The 16,475-nt window shown below is 46.5% G+C and overlaps 1 protein-coding gene across 6 annotated transcripts in view; it reads left to right on the forward strand.

Annotated features, from left to right (window-relative positions):
• The first annotated feature begins 459 nt into the window (after positions 1-459).
• The window catches only part of LOC148031072 (FKBP-like peptidyl-prolyl cis-trans isomerase family protein), an 81,838-nt gene continuing 65,822 nt past the window's right edge, over positions 460-16,475 (forward strand). For all 6 annotated transcript variants that reach the window (XR_015691842.1, XR_015691841.1, XM_087684597.1 and 3 more), the window contains exons 1-2: positions 460-616; positions 720-1,009. Coding sequence is in view for 4 of the 6 variants with exons in the window: in XM_087684597.1 (XP_087540723.1) it covers positions 487-616; positions 720-1,009 (420 nt within the window). In the remaining 2 variants the exon portion in view is untranslated. The remainder of the gene's footprint in view (positions 617-719; positions 1,010-16,475) is intronic.

Genomic DNA, 16,475 nt, shown 5'->3' on the forward strand with positions numbered 1-16,475 from the left:
AAATTTTGGCCAAAGCTTTTAATATTACAATCTATATTCTCAATTAAAGCTACACAAAATCTCTGAAGGGAAAAACCTCTAATGAGGCCTATATTGGTAAGAAACCATCTATCTCACATATGAATGTTATGCACATGTTCAACAAGTTAAATCCGAAAAGCCCTAAATATATATTTGTGGTATAATTAGCTTGGATGCACTTAAGAAGGCCCAAGGAGCATGCACACGATGCGCAAAACACAATGTCCATATTGCGTGGATCACTCCTACAACTTGTTAGCATTTCAAGTGCAACAAATATACTATTATAAGGTAATAATTTGCATTTCATGAAAGATACATATATGAAAACACTCGTTTCTAGTAGTGTGGGATTCTCTGGTTGTGGAGATGTAACACCCACTAGAACCTACACCTTGACCTTGGTTGTATAAAAATATTTATTTTTACATGAAACGATAGCCAATACTTGTACAAAATACGTTCATGCAGTGTTTCCACCGTTGGGATTTTGTTATCCAAGAGAGATACATAAATCTGCATGTTATCCATCTCGCGACGGGCAAGTACTTCATCTCAGCAGGGATGGTGGCCATCTGCACATTTGTGAGCTTGGGTGCGTGTGCGGCTGAAACTTCAGAACAAAAGATAAGCCATTCTGATTCACCTTCTCGTAAAGGTTGCCATTCATTATGATAAGCTCTCGTGTGTGTGTACAGGCTCGACCTCTTCGAAAGTGGTATTCTCGGAGCTTTGCCAGGTACGATCGAAGGAGCATTCCTGTCAAAGACGTGGCATGCGTGTCTCCTGCTCAATGCAAGTCCCGGAAGACCCTGCAGTCCATGCGCAAGCAGGAAGGCGGCAGGCCTTTGCCTCACTAGCTCTCACAGCCATCGCTTCTGGCCTTCCCGCGCAACTGTTCGAAAGAACAGACGTCTTGGCAGCATCTCTCCCTAAAGAAGATGTCCCCAAACTGTGCGATGCAGAATGCGAGAAGGAGCTTGAAACCGTATGTCAAAAATCTTGTTCTTAGTGGAAAGCTAGTTGATTTCTCTGAATTAAAATTCATCATAAATGGACGTTTTGACATAGCGATGCTTGAAGTTTTATCAGTTGCTATAAAACAATTTGTTTTGTAATTGAACAATTATTATTAGCATGCAAACCGTTAAGTTTCTTTTTGTCTGTTGTCAAAAATCATCAGTGAAGTTCCGAGAAGCAAGTTCTTCTTGTGGATTGTAACCTTTCTAGGCCCTCTATTCATCCAGAGAGAGGGTGCCTGATCCTGTGAGAGTGCGCAACGGAAGAAGAACACGAACATAGAGGAGGGGAGAGAGAAAGCAGGGAATGAAGAAAGAAAATCTGCACTGACTGAAATGAATGCTGAATACACTGAAATGGACTGATCAGTCCCTGCACGCAGCCCGGAGTGTCAGTGAGGGCACCAGAACAGACTGAAAGCAATGGCAGCACCAATGCCGGAGTGGGAGAGGACGGAGAGTGTGCTGAACCTGCAGAAGAGAATGCTGAGAATGACTGGGGGGCTGCTATATATAGCCCCAGGCCAGAAAACTGGCCGACCTGCCAAATCTGGCCGACTTGGCTAGATCTGGCCGACCTGCCAAATCTGGCCGACCTGCCCAAAAATCTGGGCCGACTGCACACCAAAAAGCCCAGTTTGGGCTGTGTGACTCCCGGAAAAGGAATGCAGACAAAAACAGCAGCTACCAAGCTGACAGAGCTCCTCTGTCTCCTGCCAGACTCTGATAGGAGCTCACAACCAAGAGATGACAGACTGAGAATGATAATAGAGCAGGCTAACACCCCCTCTCAGATCCTGGGAGGGTCTGAAGACCTAAGAATTGCATGTGATGAAGCAAAGAAGCTTGAGGCAAAGGCTTCGTGAAGAGATCAGCCGCATTGGCCACCGTAGGACAATAGACCACCACCAGCTCTGAATCCACGATCCGCTCTCGAACATAGTGATACTGAACCTCAATGTGCTTCGTGCGAGCATGAAACACCGGGTTCTTCGCCAGAGCAAGAGCACTCTGGTTGTCCACGCGCAGCTCCTTAGGTCCGGTCTGGGAAAAGCCAATCTCGGCCAGTAAGCGACGGAGCCAAACTGCCTCCATAGCGGTCGAACATAGGGCCCGATACTCAGCCTCTGTAGAAGAAAGTGCCACAGTAGGCTGCTTCTTGCTGCTCCAAGAGACGGCACCGGATCCAAGGGTGAAAGCATAACCTGTAGTGGATCGACTCGAATCCACATCACCTGCCCAATCAGAATCACTCTATCCAGAAAGGGTGATCCCATCTCCATACATGATCCCGAAGGATCGAGTCCCCTGTAAATATCGAAGAACACGCAAGGCCGCCTGCCAGTGATCCTGTGTAGGAGTCTTCATAAAAGAAGACAACAAAGCCACCACAAAAGAGATATCCGGCCGAGTGTGAAGCAGCCAGATAAGCGAGCCTACAAGGCACCTGTAACGAGTGGCATCTGTAAGGGGGACTCCATCTGCCAAAAGCTTGGACTCTGGGTCCATGGGGTAAGAAATAGGCCAACTTGTGACCATACCAAACTCCGAAAGAAGCTCGGAGATGTACCTGTGCTGCGAGATAAAGATGCCCAGTGTCATCTGATAGATCTCCAGTCCTAGAAAGAAGTGAAGGATCCCTAGATCCGTCATGTCAAACTCCTGCTGAAGAATGGACCGAGTATGCTCCACCTGCTGAGTGTCGCTCCCTGTAATGATAAGATCATCGACATACAAAATAAGGAAAACACAAAGAGAATCCACAACCCGGAAGTAGAGATTGGGATCATGAGCGGAGCGCTGAAAGCCACTCTGTAGAAAGAAGCGGTCAATCCTCTGGTACCAAGCACGAGGAGCCTGCTTCAGGCCATAAAGAGCCTTCCGCAGCATATATACATGATTCTCCTTCCCCTGCACAAGAAAACCAGGAGGCTGTGGAACATAAATCTCCTCCTCAAGGACGCCATTCAGAAAAGCTAACTTGACGTCCATCTGATAAACAGGCCAACGGTGGTGAGCTGCAAGAGCCAAAATAACTCGAATGGTGGACATCCGAGCTGTAGGAGCAAAAGTCTCGAAGTAGTCCAATCCTGCGCGCTGTGCAAAACCCTTGGCAACAAGCCTAGCCTTATGCTTGTCCAAGGAGCCATCTGCAAGATACTTGGTCTTAAAGACTCATTTCACACCTATCACCTTCCGTTTCTTGGGACGCGGCACAAGCTCCCAAGTATGGTTTCGCTCAATGGAAGCGAGCTCGGCTTGCATAGCCTGTCTCCAAATATCCTTTGCAAGAGCCTCCTCCACAGTGGAAGGCTGGGAATCCTGAAGAATCTGAGACATAAGAGCATAGTTCACACACAGTGAACTATCCCGCTGGGCCTGTAAGCGGGCTGATCGACGTGGACCTGAGGAAGAAGCAGGAAAGTGAGTAACTCCTGAATCCTGCATGAGCCGGCGATACCATAAGGGAATCCTAAGAGACTCCTGCTTGCTGCGAGGGAGACCGAGTAGTCTCCGGAACCTGCAAAGTACCCATATCGGAGAGGGACTCCCCCTCACCAAATGAAGATAGATCCTCCGCACCTGAAGGAGGCTATGTATCCCAAAAAGACTCCTGAGGGGAGGCTGAAGAGGTGGAAGAACTCGTAGAAGAAGGAGTCACATCCGCCAAAGGGGAAAGGGAAGCCGTAGGAGGAGGAATGGGTGGGGTGCTAAGGGGTATCCGGGAAGGAAGAGAAGGGAGAGAAGGTGGGGGGAGGAGGTCCTGCGATGTCGAAGAAGCACCTGTAATAGAACCATCAATCGAATCCTTAGAGGTCGAGGCCTCATCAAAGATCACATCCCTGCTCACCTCAACCTTCCGTGTCGTCGGGTCGTAGAGCCGATATCCCTTCGTGGTCGTGCTATAACCCACGAAGATAAGCTTTCTCGACTTAGAGTCGAACTTCGTCTTCCTCTTCTTCTTGTCCACATGGACAAAAGCATCGCACCCAAAGATGCGAAAGTGGGACACGGAAGGCTTCTTCCCAAAGAAAGCCTCATAAGGAGTCGTGTCCTGTAAAGCTGAAGTCGGAGAGCGGTTGCGAATATGCACCACTGTAGCCACCGCCTCACCCCAAAGGAAATGAGGAAGACTCCTATGCTCCAGCATAGATCGGGCCATCTCCACCATGGTCCGATTCGCACGCTCCACCACACCATTCTCGGATGGTGTGTTTGGATGGGAATACTCCACCCGAATACCATGATCCATAGTTACCAGGAACGGGGAACGGGAACGGGAACGGGACCCCCTGGAACGGGGGGAACGCCCAAAGCGAGGGAACGGGAACGGAGGGAACGGTATATATATATCCTCTAGAGAGAGAGAGTCAACACTAGTCTTAGAATCTAGAGAGACAGATCATATCTATTATCAACCATGAATTATAATTCATGAAATTAGACTCTAGAGACATAATAATCGAGTTTCAACTTTCAACAATAATAAAGATTCAAAACATTGTAACCAGCAATGGATTGTCGCATTCATAATTCAACACTGTAATCAACAATGTTGCATAAGTCCAACTGGCAACAAGTGTGCATTGCAAAAACACAAAATATGCACTAAACAGTAAACTTTAAAGCCTAAATAGTAAAGATCCAAGTTACAAGAGCTCCAATTTCCAAGTCAATACTCTAAAGTTCCAAAAGGCTAGCTACTAAGTGCTCTGATTCATGGAAGATGGCTCCATTGTGCCTGAATGCTCATCCTGCTGAACAACATCCTGCCCATCATCATCACCATCATCATCATCGTCATCTTTTTCCCAACATATAAAAGAATCAGCCTTTGCAACTGATGTACGAGCTAGCAAGCGAAGATTGGAGCTCACATAAACTAGGTCATTCGTCTTCATTGTACCAAGACGATTTCTCTTCTTTGAGTGAATGTGATTGAAGGAGCTCCATAGTTGCTCTAAACAAGAAGAGCTAATTGTTTGGCTAAGAATACAAATAGCCAAACTCTGCAACTCTGGAGCTTCTGCCCCATAGTCCTCCCACCATAAAGCAGCCCCAATATTTGTCCTGTCCTCTAGTGCATCCTCTGTACCAAACATCCCTAATGTTTGTCGATATACAGAGAGCTGATTTTTAATTTTGCGTTGCATTTCACGGCTAGGATAAAGCCTTGCAAGCAATGTGTTCCAAGCCTTGACCACCTCAAGGTCTCTTTCTTGCATCTTTTCTTGAAACTCAGGATCAAGCACATATGCTGCAGCATGCATAGGAGAGTCATACTCATTCCATCTGCTGATGCATAACTCCTTGATTTGCTCATACCTATCTGCATTTGGTTCCAAACTCTCCAACCTCTCAATCATGCGATCCATACCTTCATAGATCTTTCCAATGCATGGATCCATGCCATCTGCAAGCCTCAACATGTGCATAATAGGATCAACCATTTGGTTGGTGCGATTAACCTCATCCCAAAAATCTCTATGAGAAACATATGCATTACATAACACAGCAGTAGCAGTGGCAGCCCCAGTCCAATTTTCATACTCATCACTAGCAAATAGCTCCCTAATTGCACCTTTGCAATAGTGCAATCGACCAAGCATAAGAAAGTTATATGCAAATCGTGTATCCGAGTATTTAAGAAGTTCTTTGTCACTTCTCTTGCGAAACTCAGCATGCAAGTACTGATGATTACATATAAATGTGATAATCTTGTTGCCTTTCGCAACAAGAGATGCAATCCATGGCAAGTCCCCAATATCCTTCAACAAGTTATTCAAGCAATGCGCCATGCATGGACTAAAGGTGATATGTGGATACATTGCCATTAAAATGTTTCCTGCTGCCCTGTTTGTAGGTTCACCATCTGCCACAAACTGCATTTTCTGCCCCAACAGCCTGCACTGCCTCGCACCACTCGGATGCCAATACATCTGCACTCTTTCCAGTCTCTGAAGCATCATGACTACCAATGAAGTATACATCTCCACGAGAATATGCAACAATACCATGTATGGACCTATGGCGTGTGTCACTCCATCCATCTGCTATCAATGTCACTCCATTTCTTACCCATTGATTGCGAATATTTGCTGTTGCAATCTCTATGGCTACTTTCTCCTTTTGAAGCAATGTAGTCCTGATAGTTTCTGATGAAGGGGGCTTATATGTGGGTCCATACTCTGCAATCTTTGTCACCATATTTAAAAAATAAGGTGACCTGGCTGATTTGAATGCAATATGGTCATGGTAAAAAAAGCGTGCCACTGCTGCATCTGTTTCCTCTTTTTTCTTTGGTTCCCATGAAGTGTGCAATGAACTCTGTTTAGCACCACGACCTGTTGCCATTGATGGCCCACGAGAAGGCTGCGTAGCCACTAATCCTGGTGGTCTTCTGCATGAAGCACCATGCCCTACTGGTCTTGGAGTCCATGTTGTTGGATCCACTGCTATATTTGGCGTCCTCCTGGCATGTGAATTCCCCATAGATGTGGCTATGCGGTTAAGTAACTCCTGCCTTTTCTCAATTGATACATTGGTGCAAAAACGCACCTCTTTCCCCTCCTCATGTAGAAGATGGGCTCTCACTTTATCAGCCCCACTAGTGCGAGCATAAGGGCAAAGTTTGCATTTCCAAGGGCGAGCCCCTCCACCTCTCAATGGCACCCCTGCATCTACCTCATCCCACCATGACCAAGTAGTGCTTCGACTTCGTCCTGTTGTTGACGAAGTACCTGCTAAGGATGATGAAGATCCCATAGATGTCAATGCTGCCATCTATATAGAAGTGACAAATAATCAGTAAACTGTAAACTTCAATGAAATTAGTAATTACAGAAATTTGCAGCCAACATTTCAACATCCATGCGTCAAAGTTCAATGAAAACCAAGGTCCAAAGTGTACCGTGTGCCGCACGCGACGTAGGCGGGAGACTCAGAGGCAGGTGGGAGAGTCAAAGCCGAGCAGCCTGCAGGCGGAGGAGCAGGAGCAGGAGCAGGCGGGGCAGGTGCACGGAGCAGGCGGAGGAGCAGGTCCCAGGAGCAGGAGTAGGCGGCGCAGGTGCACGGAGCAGGCGGAGGAGCAGGAGCAGGCGGAGGAGCACAAGCAGGCGGGGCAAGCAGGGCAGGCGGGCAGGCGCAGGGGACAGGCGGGGTAGGCGCAGGCGCAGGGGACAAGCGCAGGCGCAGGGGACAGGCGAGGCAGGCGCAGGGGACAGGCGGGGCAGGCACAGGGACAGGCGACAGGGAACAGGGAACAAGTCCAGACGCAGGCGACAGGCGGAGGGGACACGCGACAGGCGGAGGGGACAGGCACAGGCGACAGGCGACAGCGGGAGGCGGGAGCGAGCTGCGAAACGTCAACAGATTTTTTTAAAAAAATTAAAAATTTACATGCCTGGGCTGGAACGGCCGTTCCAAACAGGGAACGGCCAGGGAACGGGATGGAACGGGCTAGAACGGGCGGGAACGTTTCACCGGCGTTTCCTGGGCTCGTACCTCCCGGAATGCGTTAATCCGTTCTTATGCGCCGGAACGGGCGTTCCCTGTTTCTATGCCATGATCCCTGCAAAACTGAGAGAAAAGGTGAGAAGTGAACTCGCCACCGTGATCAGCTCGAACGCCACGAACTTTGGAAGTTGTTTGGGTCTCCACAAACACCTGCCACTCGCAGAAACGGGAGTATGCCTCGCTCTTGTACTCTAAGAAATAAGGCCACACATAACGACTAAAGTCGTCCACAATCAGCATCAAATACCTGGCCTTCCCAAGGGAGGTCGTGCCCATAGGTCCGCAAAGGTTGGTGTGAACCAAATTAAGCGGAGAAGTAGCCCTTCGAGAGGCAACCTGAGGGTGAGGCTGCCTATGCTGCTTGCCCCTCAAGCAGCTAGGGCACAAAGTGTGAAGAGGAGGGAAATCTGGAAGTTCCTCCACCATCTTCCTCCGAGAAGCCCGCCGAAGAGAATCAAGGTTCAAATGACCATACCGAGCATGCCAAAGCAGCCCAAACTCATGGGAAGTCCTCGCAGCCAAGGCTGTGAGCGTATAAAGCCCACCCTCCTGTGTACCCGTCCAAAGAGCATCACCTGTAGAAGCATCCTCCATTGTGACTGCATCCTGAGTAAAAATGACTCGGGTACCTAGCTGAGTAAGGCCATGCACAGACAATAGGTTAAAACCCAAATCAGGGACATAGAGAACTTTGGCGGAGGAAGACCGCCTGTTAGAAAACATAGGTAGAGTCCCCACGCCGCGAACAGGAACTGTAGAATTGTCACCAATGGTGACAGTACCCCCTCGGGAACGAAGATCCTGAAGCTAATCCTGTCGGAAGGTCATATGTGAAGATGCTCCACTGTCCATGAGCCAAGGCTTCTCCAGAGTGGTAGAAGCTAGGGCTGTATCCTCCTCAACAAAGACATGCACAAACGCAGACTCTGTCGTGGCTGGGGCCGCCTTGGAGTCCTTCTCCTTGGGCTTCAAATGGGGGTACTTTTGCCAACACTTCTCCTCGGGATGAGTACCCTTCCCACAGTGGGGACATTTGGGCTTCTTCTCCTTCGCATCCTTCTTGTCCTCCTCCTTCTTGTCCTTGGCCTTCTCCTTCTTTTGTTTCTTCTTCTTGCCACTACCTGTACCTGCTATAAAAGCCTTGGTGGAGCCACTGGCACCCACCTCTTTGAGTCGCTTGTCATGCTCCAAGACAAGCGGGGAAAGTTCCTCCCATAGGAGTTTCTCACGGGTCCTCGAGGTGATGAGGCTGGTGTAGAAGACATCATAACGGGGTGATGGCAGCTGAGTCAACAGAATCATTGCCATATCCTCAGACGATATCATACGACCAAGAGAGGCTAACTCACCTCGCATGTCCTCCATCTTCGTGATGTGCTCCTTCATGGAAGAAGAATCATCAAGATTGAGCATCCGCAACTTCTTCTCCAAGGAAATCTTGTGGGCAAACGTCTTGTGCTGATACAAAGACGCAAGCTTCTTCCACACTTCCGCCGCGGTCTGTAACCTGTGAACATGTACAAGAACGGAATCATGTAGACTCATAAAAAGAAAGGAACGGGCTCGAGAGTTGAGCCTATCCCACAAGGCTGCACGGTCCATAGAGGTGCCATCGGACGAATCCATGGGGGGACGGTCGATGGGCGAAGAAACAAGCTCCCAAAGGTCGAATGCATCGAGGATGCATTCCACCTTGCACGACCAGAGGGAGTAGTTGGAACCATCCAACTTATCTTCCTTCGGAAAGGAAGGGAGAATCGGCACCTGAATAGAGGGAATCAAGGAAGGCATCCGCACATCTGAAGCAGTCTTCACGGAAGACACTTTCACGGTAGATGGAACCCTCTAAGATGCATGGACTGAAGAGGGACGGGTGCGAGGAGGCTCCTCCCGACGTCGAAACTCCTAATAATCCCGCCTCCGCTCAGAGGAATGATGAGAAAGGAGCTCATCCTCTGAGTCGTCAAAAACCTGAAAACTGGTAAGACATCTTCCAATTTGCAAAATACCAAACACCAAAGAAAACTGTGCCGAAGCCGAAGTATGACCAGCAGTATGGTCACCAACCACCAAGACGCAGGCTGTGATAGCCTACAAACACCTGGATTTGCAAAACGCAAAGATAACTGATGAAGATCACCAGAAAAGAAGCCGCCAGCACCAAGACGCAACCAGAAAGTGGGTCGCCAGCAAGAGATGTGCCGCCAGGAGTGGAAACGACCATCAGATCTGCACAACGCAGCCTGATGTTGTGTCGCCCAGCAGGAGGGACAACCTGATGGAAAATGCAAGGAGGGGTCGCTGGTTGACGTGGCAGCCTCAGAAGAAGTCGTCTGCAGCAAACGCAGGAAGAAGGGCCACCTAGAAGGGCCGCCTGGGCAGTTGCAGATGGGATGACAGCAGCAGAAGAGAGGTGAGGTATCTCTCCACAAGGTTAGGTCCTCCGTGCTCTCAGTCAGGCTCTGATACCATGTGAGAGTGTGCAACGGAAAAAGAACATGAACACAGAGGAGGGGAGAGAGAAAGCAGGGAATGAAGGAAGAAAATCTGCACTGACTGAAATGAATGCTGAATACACTGAAATGGACTGATCAGTCCCTGCACGCAGCCCGGAGCGTCAGTGAGGGCACCAGAACAGACTGAAAGCAATGGCAGCACCAATGCCGGAGTGGGAGAGGACGGAGAGTGTGCTGAACCTGCAGAAGAGAATGCTGAGAATGACTGGGGGGACTGCTATATATAGCCCCAGGCCAGAAAACTGGCCGACCTGCCAAATCTGGCCGACCTGGCCAGATCTGGCCGACCTGCCCAAAAATCTGGGTCGACTGCACACCAAAAGGCCCAGTTTGGGCTGTGTGACTCCCGGAAAAGGAATGCAGACAAAAACAGCAGCTACCAAGCTGACAGAGCTCCTCTGTCTCCTGCCAGACTCTGACAGGAGCTCACAACTAGGAGATGACAGACTGAGAATGATAATAGAGCAGGCTAACAGATCCTTCAATTAGTTACTGCCCTGCTGTCAAGGAACTGAATTCCTTGTTGTATCAAATGAAATGGTAAAACATTTTCAGTGCAGTTGCTAGTCCTTTTGCAAAATTCTATTGAGCAATCATGTATAGTTCTTTTCATTTTCTTTCATGTAAATGGTATGATCAATGTGACACTTTGAAATTAAATCTGCACTTTGTGTCGATATACATATCTATATGCATTTCTATATCGATGTTTGCATTTGGTTATAGAATTGTGAATCTCTCTTAATGCCATAGTTGATTCGTACAACATATTGGTGATTCCTGGTCGGGCTTAAAATGCTTATTATTCAGGGTTTAACACATACTTTACATCTATTGCCCAGGTTATCAAGTTCGAAAGAAGAACGAGCATTCTCTCGATAGAAGTTGTAATAGAAAAGACGAAAAAGAAAATTGGATCACTGATAGGAGCTCAACTATACACACAGAGTTAGAATGTTGTGAACGTAGAGAAAGAAAGAAAGAAAGAAGGGGTTGCCAATTATGAAAAAGAAAAAAAGAAGGGGTTGCCAAGTCGATCCCCAAAGTCCCTTCCCCTTCAATGCTTAAACATGGTGACTGATTTCCTTGATGGGTATTATGTACAAAATATTCTCAAAGGTGTTGGCTAATTGCTTGCATTAGCTCCTCCCTACCATTGTGCATCCCCATCAGTATATGGGCTCATCAAGGGCAAGAATATTTTGCATAATACCTTGAATATATAGATTGGCATGGATTATGTGTAACACTCCAACCAAGAGGTTGTTTTTGTCCAGTTGGATTTGGAGATGGCCTTTGACTATTTGGTCTTTTCTTGTGGGTCTTATGCTCAATGGTGGTGTTATTGAGCTCTTACTCTTGCATAGTTGGTTAGGTAGGGCTGCCCTCTAAGCTCCTTGTTTTTGGCTCTTGCTGCCCATCCAATTCTTACCATACTGTCAAATCTAGTTGAGACTAGACATATGGCTAGTTTATCCCTCCCATTGAATTAGCATTTTGTTGGGCACATTGGCCGATGTCACTTTCATGATATTGAAAGCTGATTGGGATTATCTCCGTAAGACATTAGACATTTGGGACTTCTTTTGCAAAGCATTAGACGTTTGGGACTTGTTTGGTTGAGCTTTGCGATATTAATGCTACTAAATCATCTCTTATCATTTGCACTTAATGAGATATAAAGGCTCTCCTTCAGAAGGTGAATCGGCATCTAGGTGAAGATAGATTACATGCTAATTTCTTGTAGATTGAGTTATTGGTTGTCTCTATTGATCTCTTGGGAAGGAAAAGCTCCAAGTTTAATTGGATGGCACATTTGGGCTTGGTTTCTATTGCAGATGTGACTCTATTAGCTCATAGTTTGCTGGTATCTTTTTGCATAGGCAAATAGGTGGAGTGTGCTTTGGTTAACCAAATTTAGTGAGAGTGCACAATGGAAGAGGAAAAGGAACACGGAGAGAGAAGGGAGAGAAAGTTTGCAATGAAAGAAGAGAATGGAAGAAAAGAAATCTGCATTGAACTTTGAATGAAATACAAAGTGGATTGATTAGTCCTCCTTGCATACAACCCAAGGTGTTAGTGAGGACACTAGATTAGGTTGATGACAGAAGGTAGCACCGAAAGGGGGAGGAGAGTCCCTGAAAGACGAAGTGTATTGAAGCCTAAAAAGCAGAATGATTAGCCAATTGAAGGAGACAACTATAAATAATTGATCAGTAAATAAATTAGTCGATTGCTATGAAGGAGTGCTAAAAGTCTGGTTGTGTGCATTATATAAAGAAGAAAATATAGTTGCCTATAGTATGAGCTGATCGGCTATAAAAAACAGTTGTGACTACACCCTCCATCCATTGAAAAGGAAATGCAAGGCTGGAAATAAACCTTAGCGAGTGTCATATGTGAACACACCTTAAATCGATGGAAAACAAAAGCGTACTCTAAATAGATATACCTGCTTTGACAAAATGTGAGACTAAATGCCGGAGCTTCTAATGTTTCCATCTAACTTAGAGTGAGGCTTATGGGCAAGAGATGATTGTGTAAGACATAGTTGAATGCAAACACCCCCTCTCAAATCTTGGATGTGGTTGAAGGCCAAAGGATACGGAATGGATCCAAGGGTGGTAGAAAAAGTGGGTGTCAATGGTGATGAAGTCCAACGATGAAGAAGCTCCTCATGATCCCTAGATTCCCCCCCGGAAACACAAGGGGACAAGGATCTAACAGCCGCATCAATGATATCGCCTTCCTTTGAAAGGGATGGGGGATATCAGGATACTGCTACAGGAGATGTTGGGGGATGGGATGAAACTTGTGGAGTAGATGGTGCATAAGTAGGAATGAGGACGGCTATGGAAAACTATTGTGACCTTGTACGGTGAAAGGGGAATGAAGCTTGTATAGCCCCCTTTCCTAAAGTGGCTCTTGAAGAAGAATCCTCAGGAAAGACAACCTGCTCGATTAAGACAACCTAGGTATTGAGTCTAGTAAGGCCATGAATTGAGACAAATGGAAAGCCCAAGTGCAGAATATGTACGATTCTGAAATGGAGTGTGATGGATGATCAAGCAATAGCAGCAAAGTGCCAATATGGGTATTGTGTCTAGTAAGGCCATGACCTAAGAGAAGCGGGAATCCAAGTTCGGAATATGTATTGACTTTCAAAATGGAGTACGATGGACGGTCATTAGACAATAGTGGCAGAGTGTCAACACCACTAATAGGCATGAACTAAGAGGAGTGGGAACCCAAGTTTGGAATATGTAGAACTTTTAAAATGAAGTGCGATGGATGGTCAGACACTATAGCAGCAAAGTGCCAACACCACTCACCAAACAAATGTCACTAGTAGTGGTGGTATCCTCTGATGAACGAAGATCCTACAAATCTCTTCGAGCCATATGATTAAAGCACCACTATCAATGAGCTAAGACCACTTTGAAGATGAGACAACCGATAAGTCATTGTTTGGAAGAGGGCCTTGGCCACTGTGGGTGGTGCTCCCATCTCTGCTTTGAGAATCTCATGTGGTACAAAGGGTTTACTCTAAATCATCCGTGAAATCATTAGCACTAGGGGTCTCTCCATCAGCTCCTAGCCCTCATATATCTCCTCCCACATGGGTAGTGGCTGGTCTTGTGGGGCTTTTGTCATGTGGTAGAGGCTCGATTCCCATATGGGGGCCCCATACAGAAGTACTAGTGTGACCAAAGTGTTGAAGAGCCAGAGCTTTGTCCGAGGCTCTTGGAAATGTATATGTGTACATTGGCTCTTCGTCGACCCTAGAGTTGCATAGCCTCATGTCAATCTTTCTTTGCTGCTCTCCTCAAAGTGAAATTTGGCCTTGAAAATGTAATCCCCAAGTAAACATATCTTTGGACCACCCCCACTATCTCCTCTCCATATGTGAAATGGGGTACTGATCGTGGAATCCATTGGGGGGAAGTATTAAACGCCATAACCTTCGTTTTCCCAAGGTTCATTGTGAGATCCTTATCCTGACAGAAGGCTTGTAGTGCATCTAGGTCGCGCTGTAATCCCTCGTGTACTAGAGCTTGGAGACAAGGACAAAGTCATTGGCATACAGTGATATGGGTATCAAGGCTTTCCCCCCCTTGCAAAAGTCAAGTCCATCAATGTAGTCTAATATCTCGTCAATATAAAAGGCCAAATAGAGTAGGTGAGAGTGGGCATCCTTATTTCACTTTGATGGTGTTGGTGATCTCCTTCGATAGCCCTCTTGGTGTTCGTACCCATCCTATAACAAACGCCTACAGTGCTAGTATCACCCATCTCATCTCCATCAGGACCTCTGGCTCTTGTAGTCTCTGCATGAGCCTAGCACGTGGTAGTGTGCCAAAGGCCTTATGGAAATCCACAAAGCAACGGTATACTTGCCTCCCTTGTGCCATGCTCTCCTTGATGATGGCTTGCAGTGTGAGGATATGATCAAGAGTGGAGTAGCCCCTCCTAAACCCTTCTTGTCCACATGCCCGATGGTGGTGGTGCTTTGCCCATTTGCTCAACTCATGCTCTAGTATCGATCCATAAAGCTTGGCTGGCATGTGGCCAACCATGACCGTCCTATAGTTTGTAAGAACCATAGGGTCTTCAGCTTTCAGGATTGGTACTATAGTATTAGTTGACCAACTTACAGGAAGCCTTCACACAGGGCCCTGTTGAATAGGTGGGCTAGAAGGTTGCTAGGATATCTTTGGCATGTGATAGGTGCTTTGCTACTAGTCCATCTTGGTCTTGGGCCTGATTCTAGAGTCTGTCAATGGTGTTGCAACGTGGGTTTGTCCTTTGGTGGTGGAGGCAACATGGGCTGCCCATGTACTTGATATAGTGAGATAGCATATGCATGCCACGTGTTTGGGGGGTGATGGGTGTATGGGCTCGGGGCTGTTGGAATGCCTTCCACGCCTATGATGCCCTCGATAGACTCCAGAATGGCCGAGCCCATGGACTAGTAGTAGAGCACCTATCTCACACACACACACACACACACACACACACACACACACACTGTGTGTGTGTGTGTGTGTGTGTGTGTGTGTGTGCGTGCGCGTGCGCATGCACGTTGGAATGTCAAATCCACTAACATGAGAATGAATTATAGAAGCACAACCATTTAGTACCACACACTTAAGGGGTGTTCACACAGTGAAAAACCCTTCTCAAGCAAGAAGGTAAAAAGTGCCCATGTGCATAGGGAGTGCTCACACCAGGACAAATGGAGGAACACGATAAGCGTAACAAAAGACGTAGTTGTGATAATCATAAATGCTATCATAGAAGCCTTGGTAGTAGAGGTTAAAGTCATGGCTGCAATTTAATTATTTGTCCTTTATCCTAAAGGTGTTTAGGCCTTGCTACCATGATAGAAGATTTGTTTCAGCTTGTTTTGCTTGTACGATTAGAATTAGGGTTTCAGCATCAAATAGAAGTATAGAAAACATTGGCGTTAGCTGTCAATTCACCTCCTAGCCTTGCCACATATTTTAATGAGTAATTTTGAAATTCTTAGTGAGTTCATGCATGCTTGCCACATTAAATGTTGGGTTTCCCATTACCTTGCAAGGATATACCTAATTCCCAAGCTTGTAAAGTATTCTTGACCATGATTGACAGGAACCTTGAGCCATTTATTGCTATGAAGCATTGCTATGTTGTTTTGGCCAGATGGAACTTTGGACCATTTACATATATGGAGTGCCATGAAAAATTGCTAGATAAAGTACCATCAAAGATCTTGAATAATTAATACAATGAACATACGGCTAGAAAATGGTAAAAATGAGTAGGAGGACCTGTTTTGAAGTTACAATAGTCACCATTTTTATTAGAAAATGGTGGCCAAATTTTTTCATTGTCCACACCATAAGGATACGAGACAGATGGTACACATCCATTAGATTGGATATTGTGGATCCGTTTGCAGAAGGAATACAACTACAGTCTCCACAAAGATGTGCATTTGAAAGGATGACTCCTTTGGGTCAACCAAGATGCCACAACAAAGCTACAATCATAGTTGCATGGAAATGCATTTCCCAAGATAGGAAACACACAAAACGGGTAAGAAAACGTTTCTTAGCTTTTTGAGGCATTTATTATACACAAAAAAAAAAGACAGTGGCTGGAAAGTGACGTTTTGTCCCAAAAAAGTGTGCCCTATCATGAAAGCATCTTTTTACCTTGTGAAAGCACCTGGAAGTGGCATTTTCCCCCTTGCAATCATGCCTTCTACTTGAAACCTTGGGATCTTTTTACCTTGTGAAAGCACCTGGAAGTGGCATTTTCCCCCTTGCAATCATGCCTTCTACTTGAAACCTTGGGATTCATGAATCGTGACTAGCTACAGTCCTTCTAGACAATCCGTGAGAGATTGCACTCTACG

Source organism: Lygodium microphyllum, chromosome 9 (genome assembly GCF_053477565.2).
Source record: "Lygodium microphyllum isolate KBCC chromosome 9, Lygodium_microphyllum_v1.1.10, whole genome shotgun sequence".
Taxonomy (NCBI): Eukaryota; Viridiplantae; Streptophyta; class Polypodiopsida; order Schizaeales; family Lygodiaceae; genus Lygodium; species Lygodium microphyllum.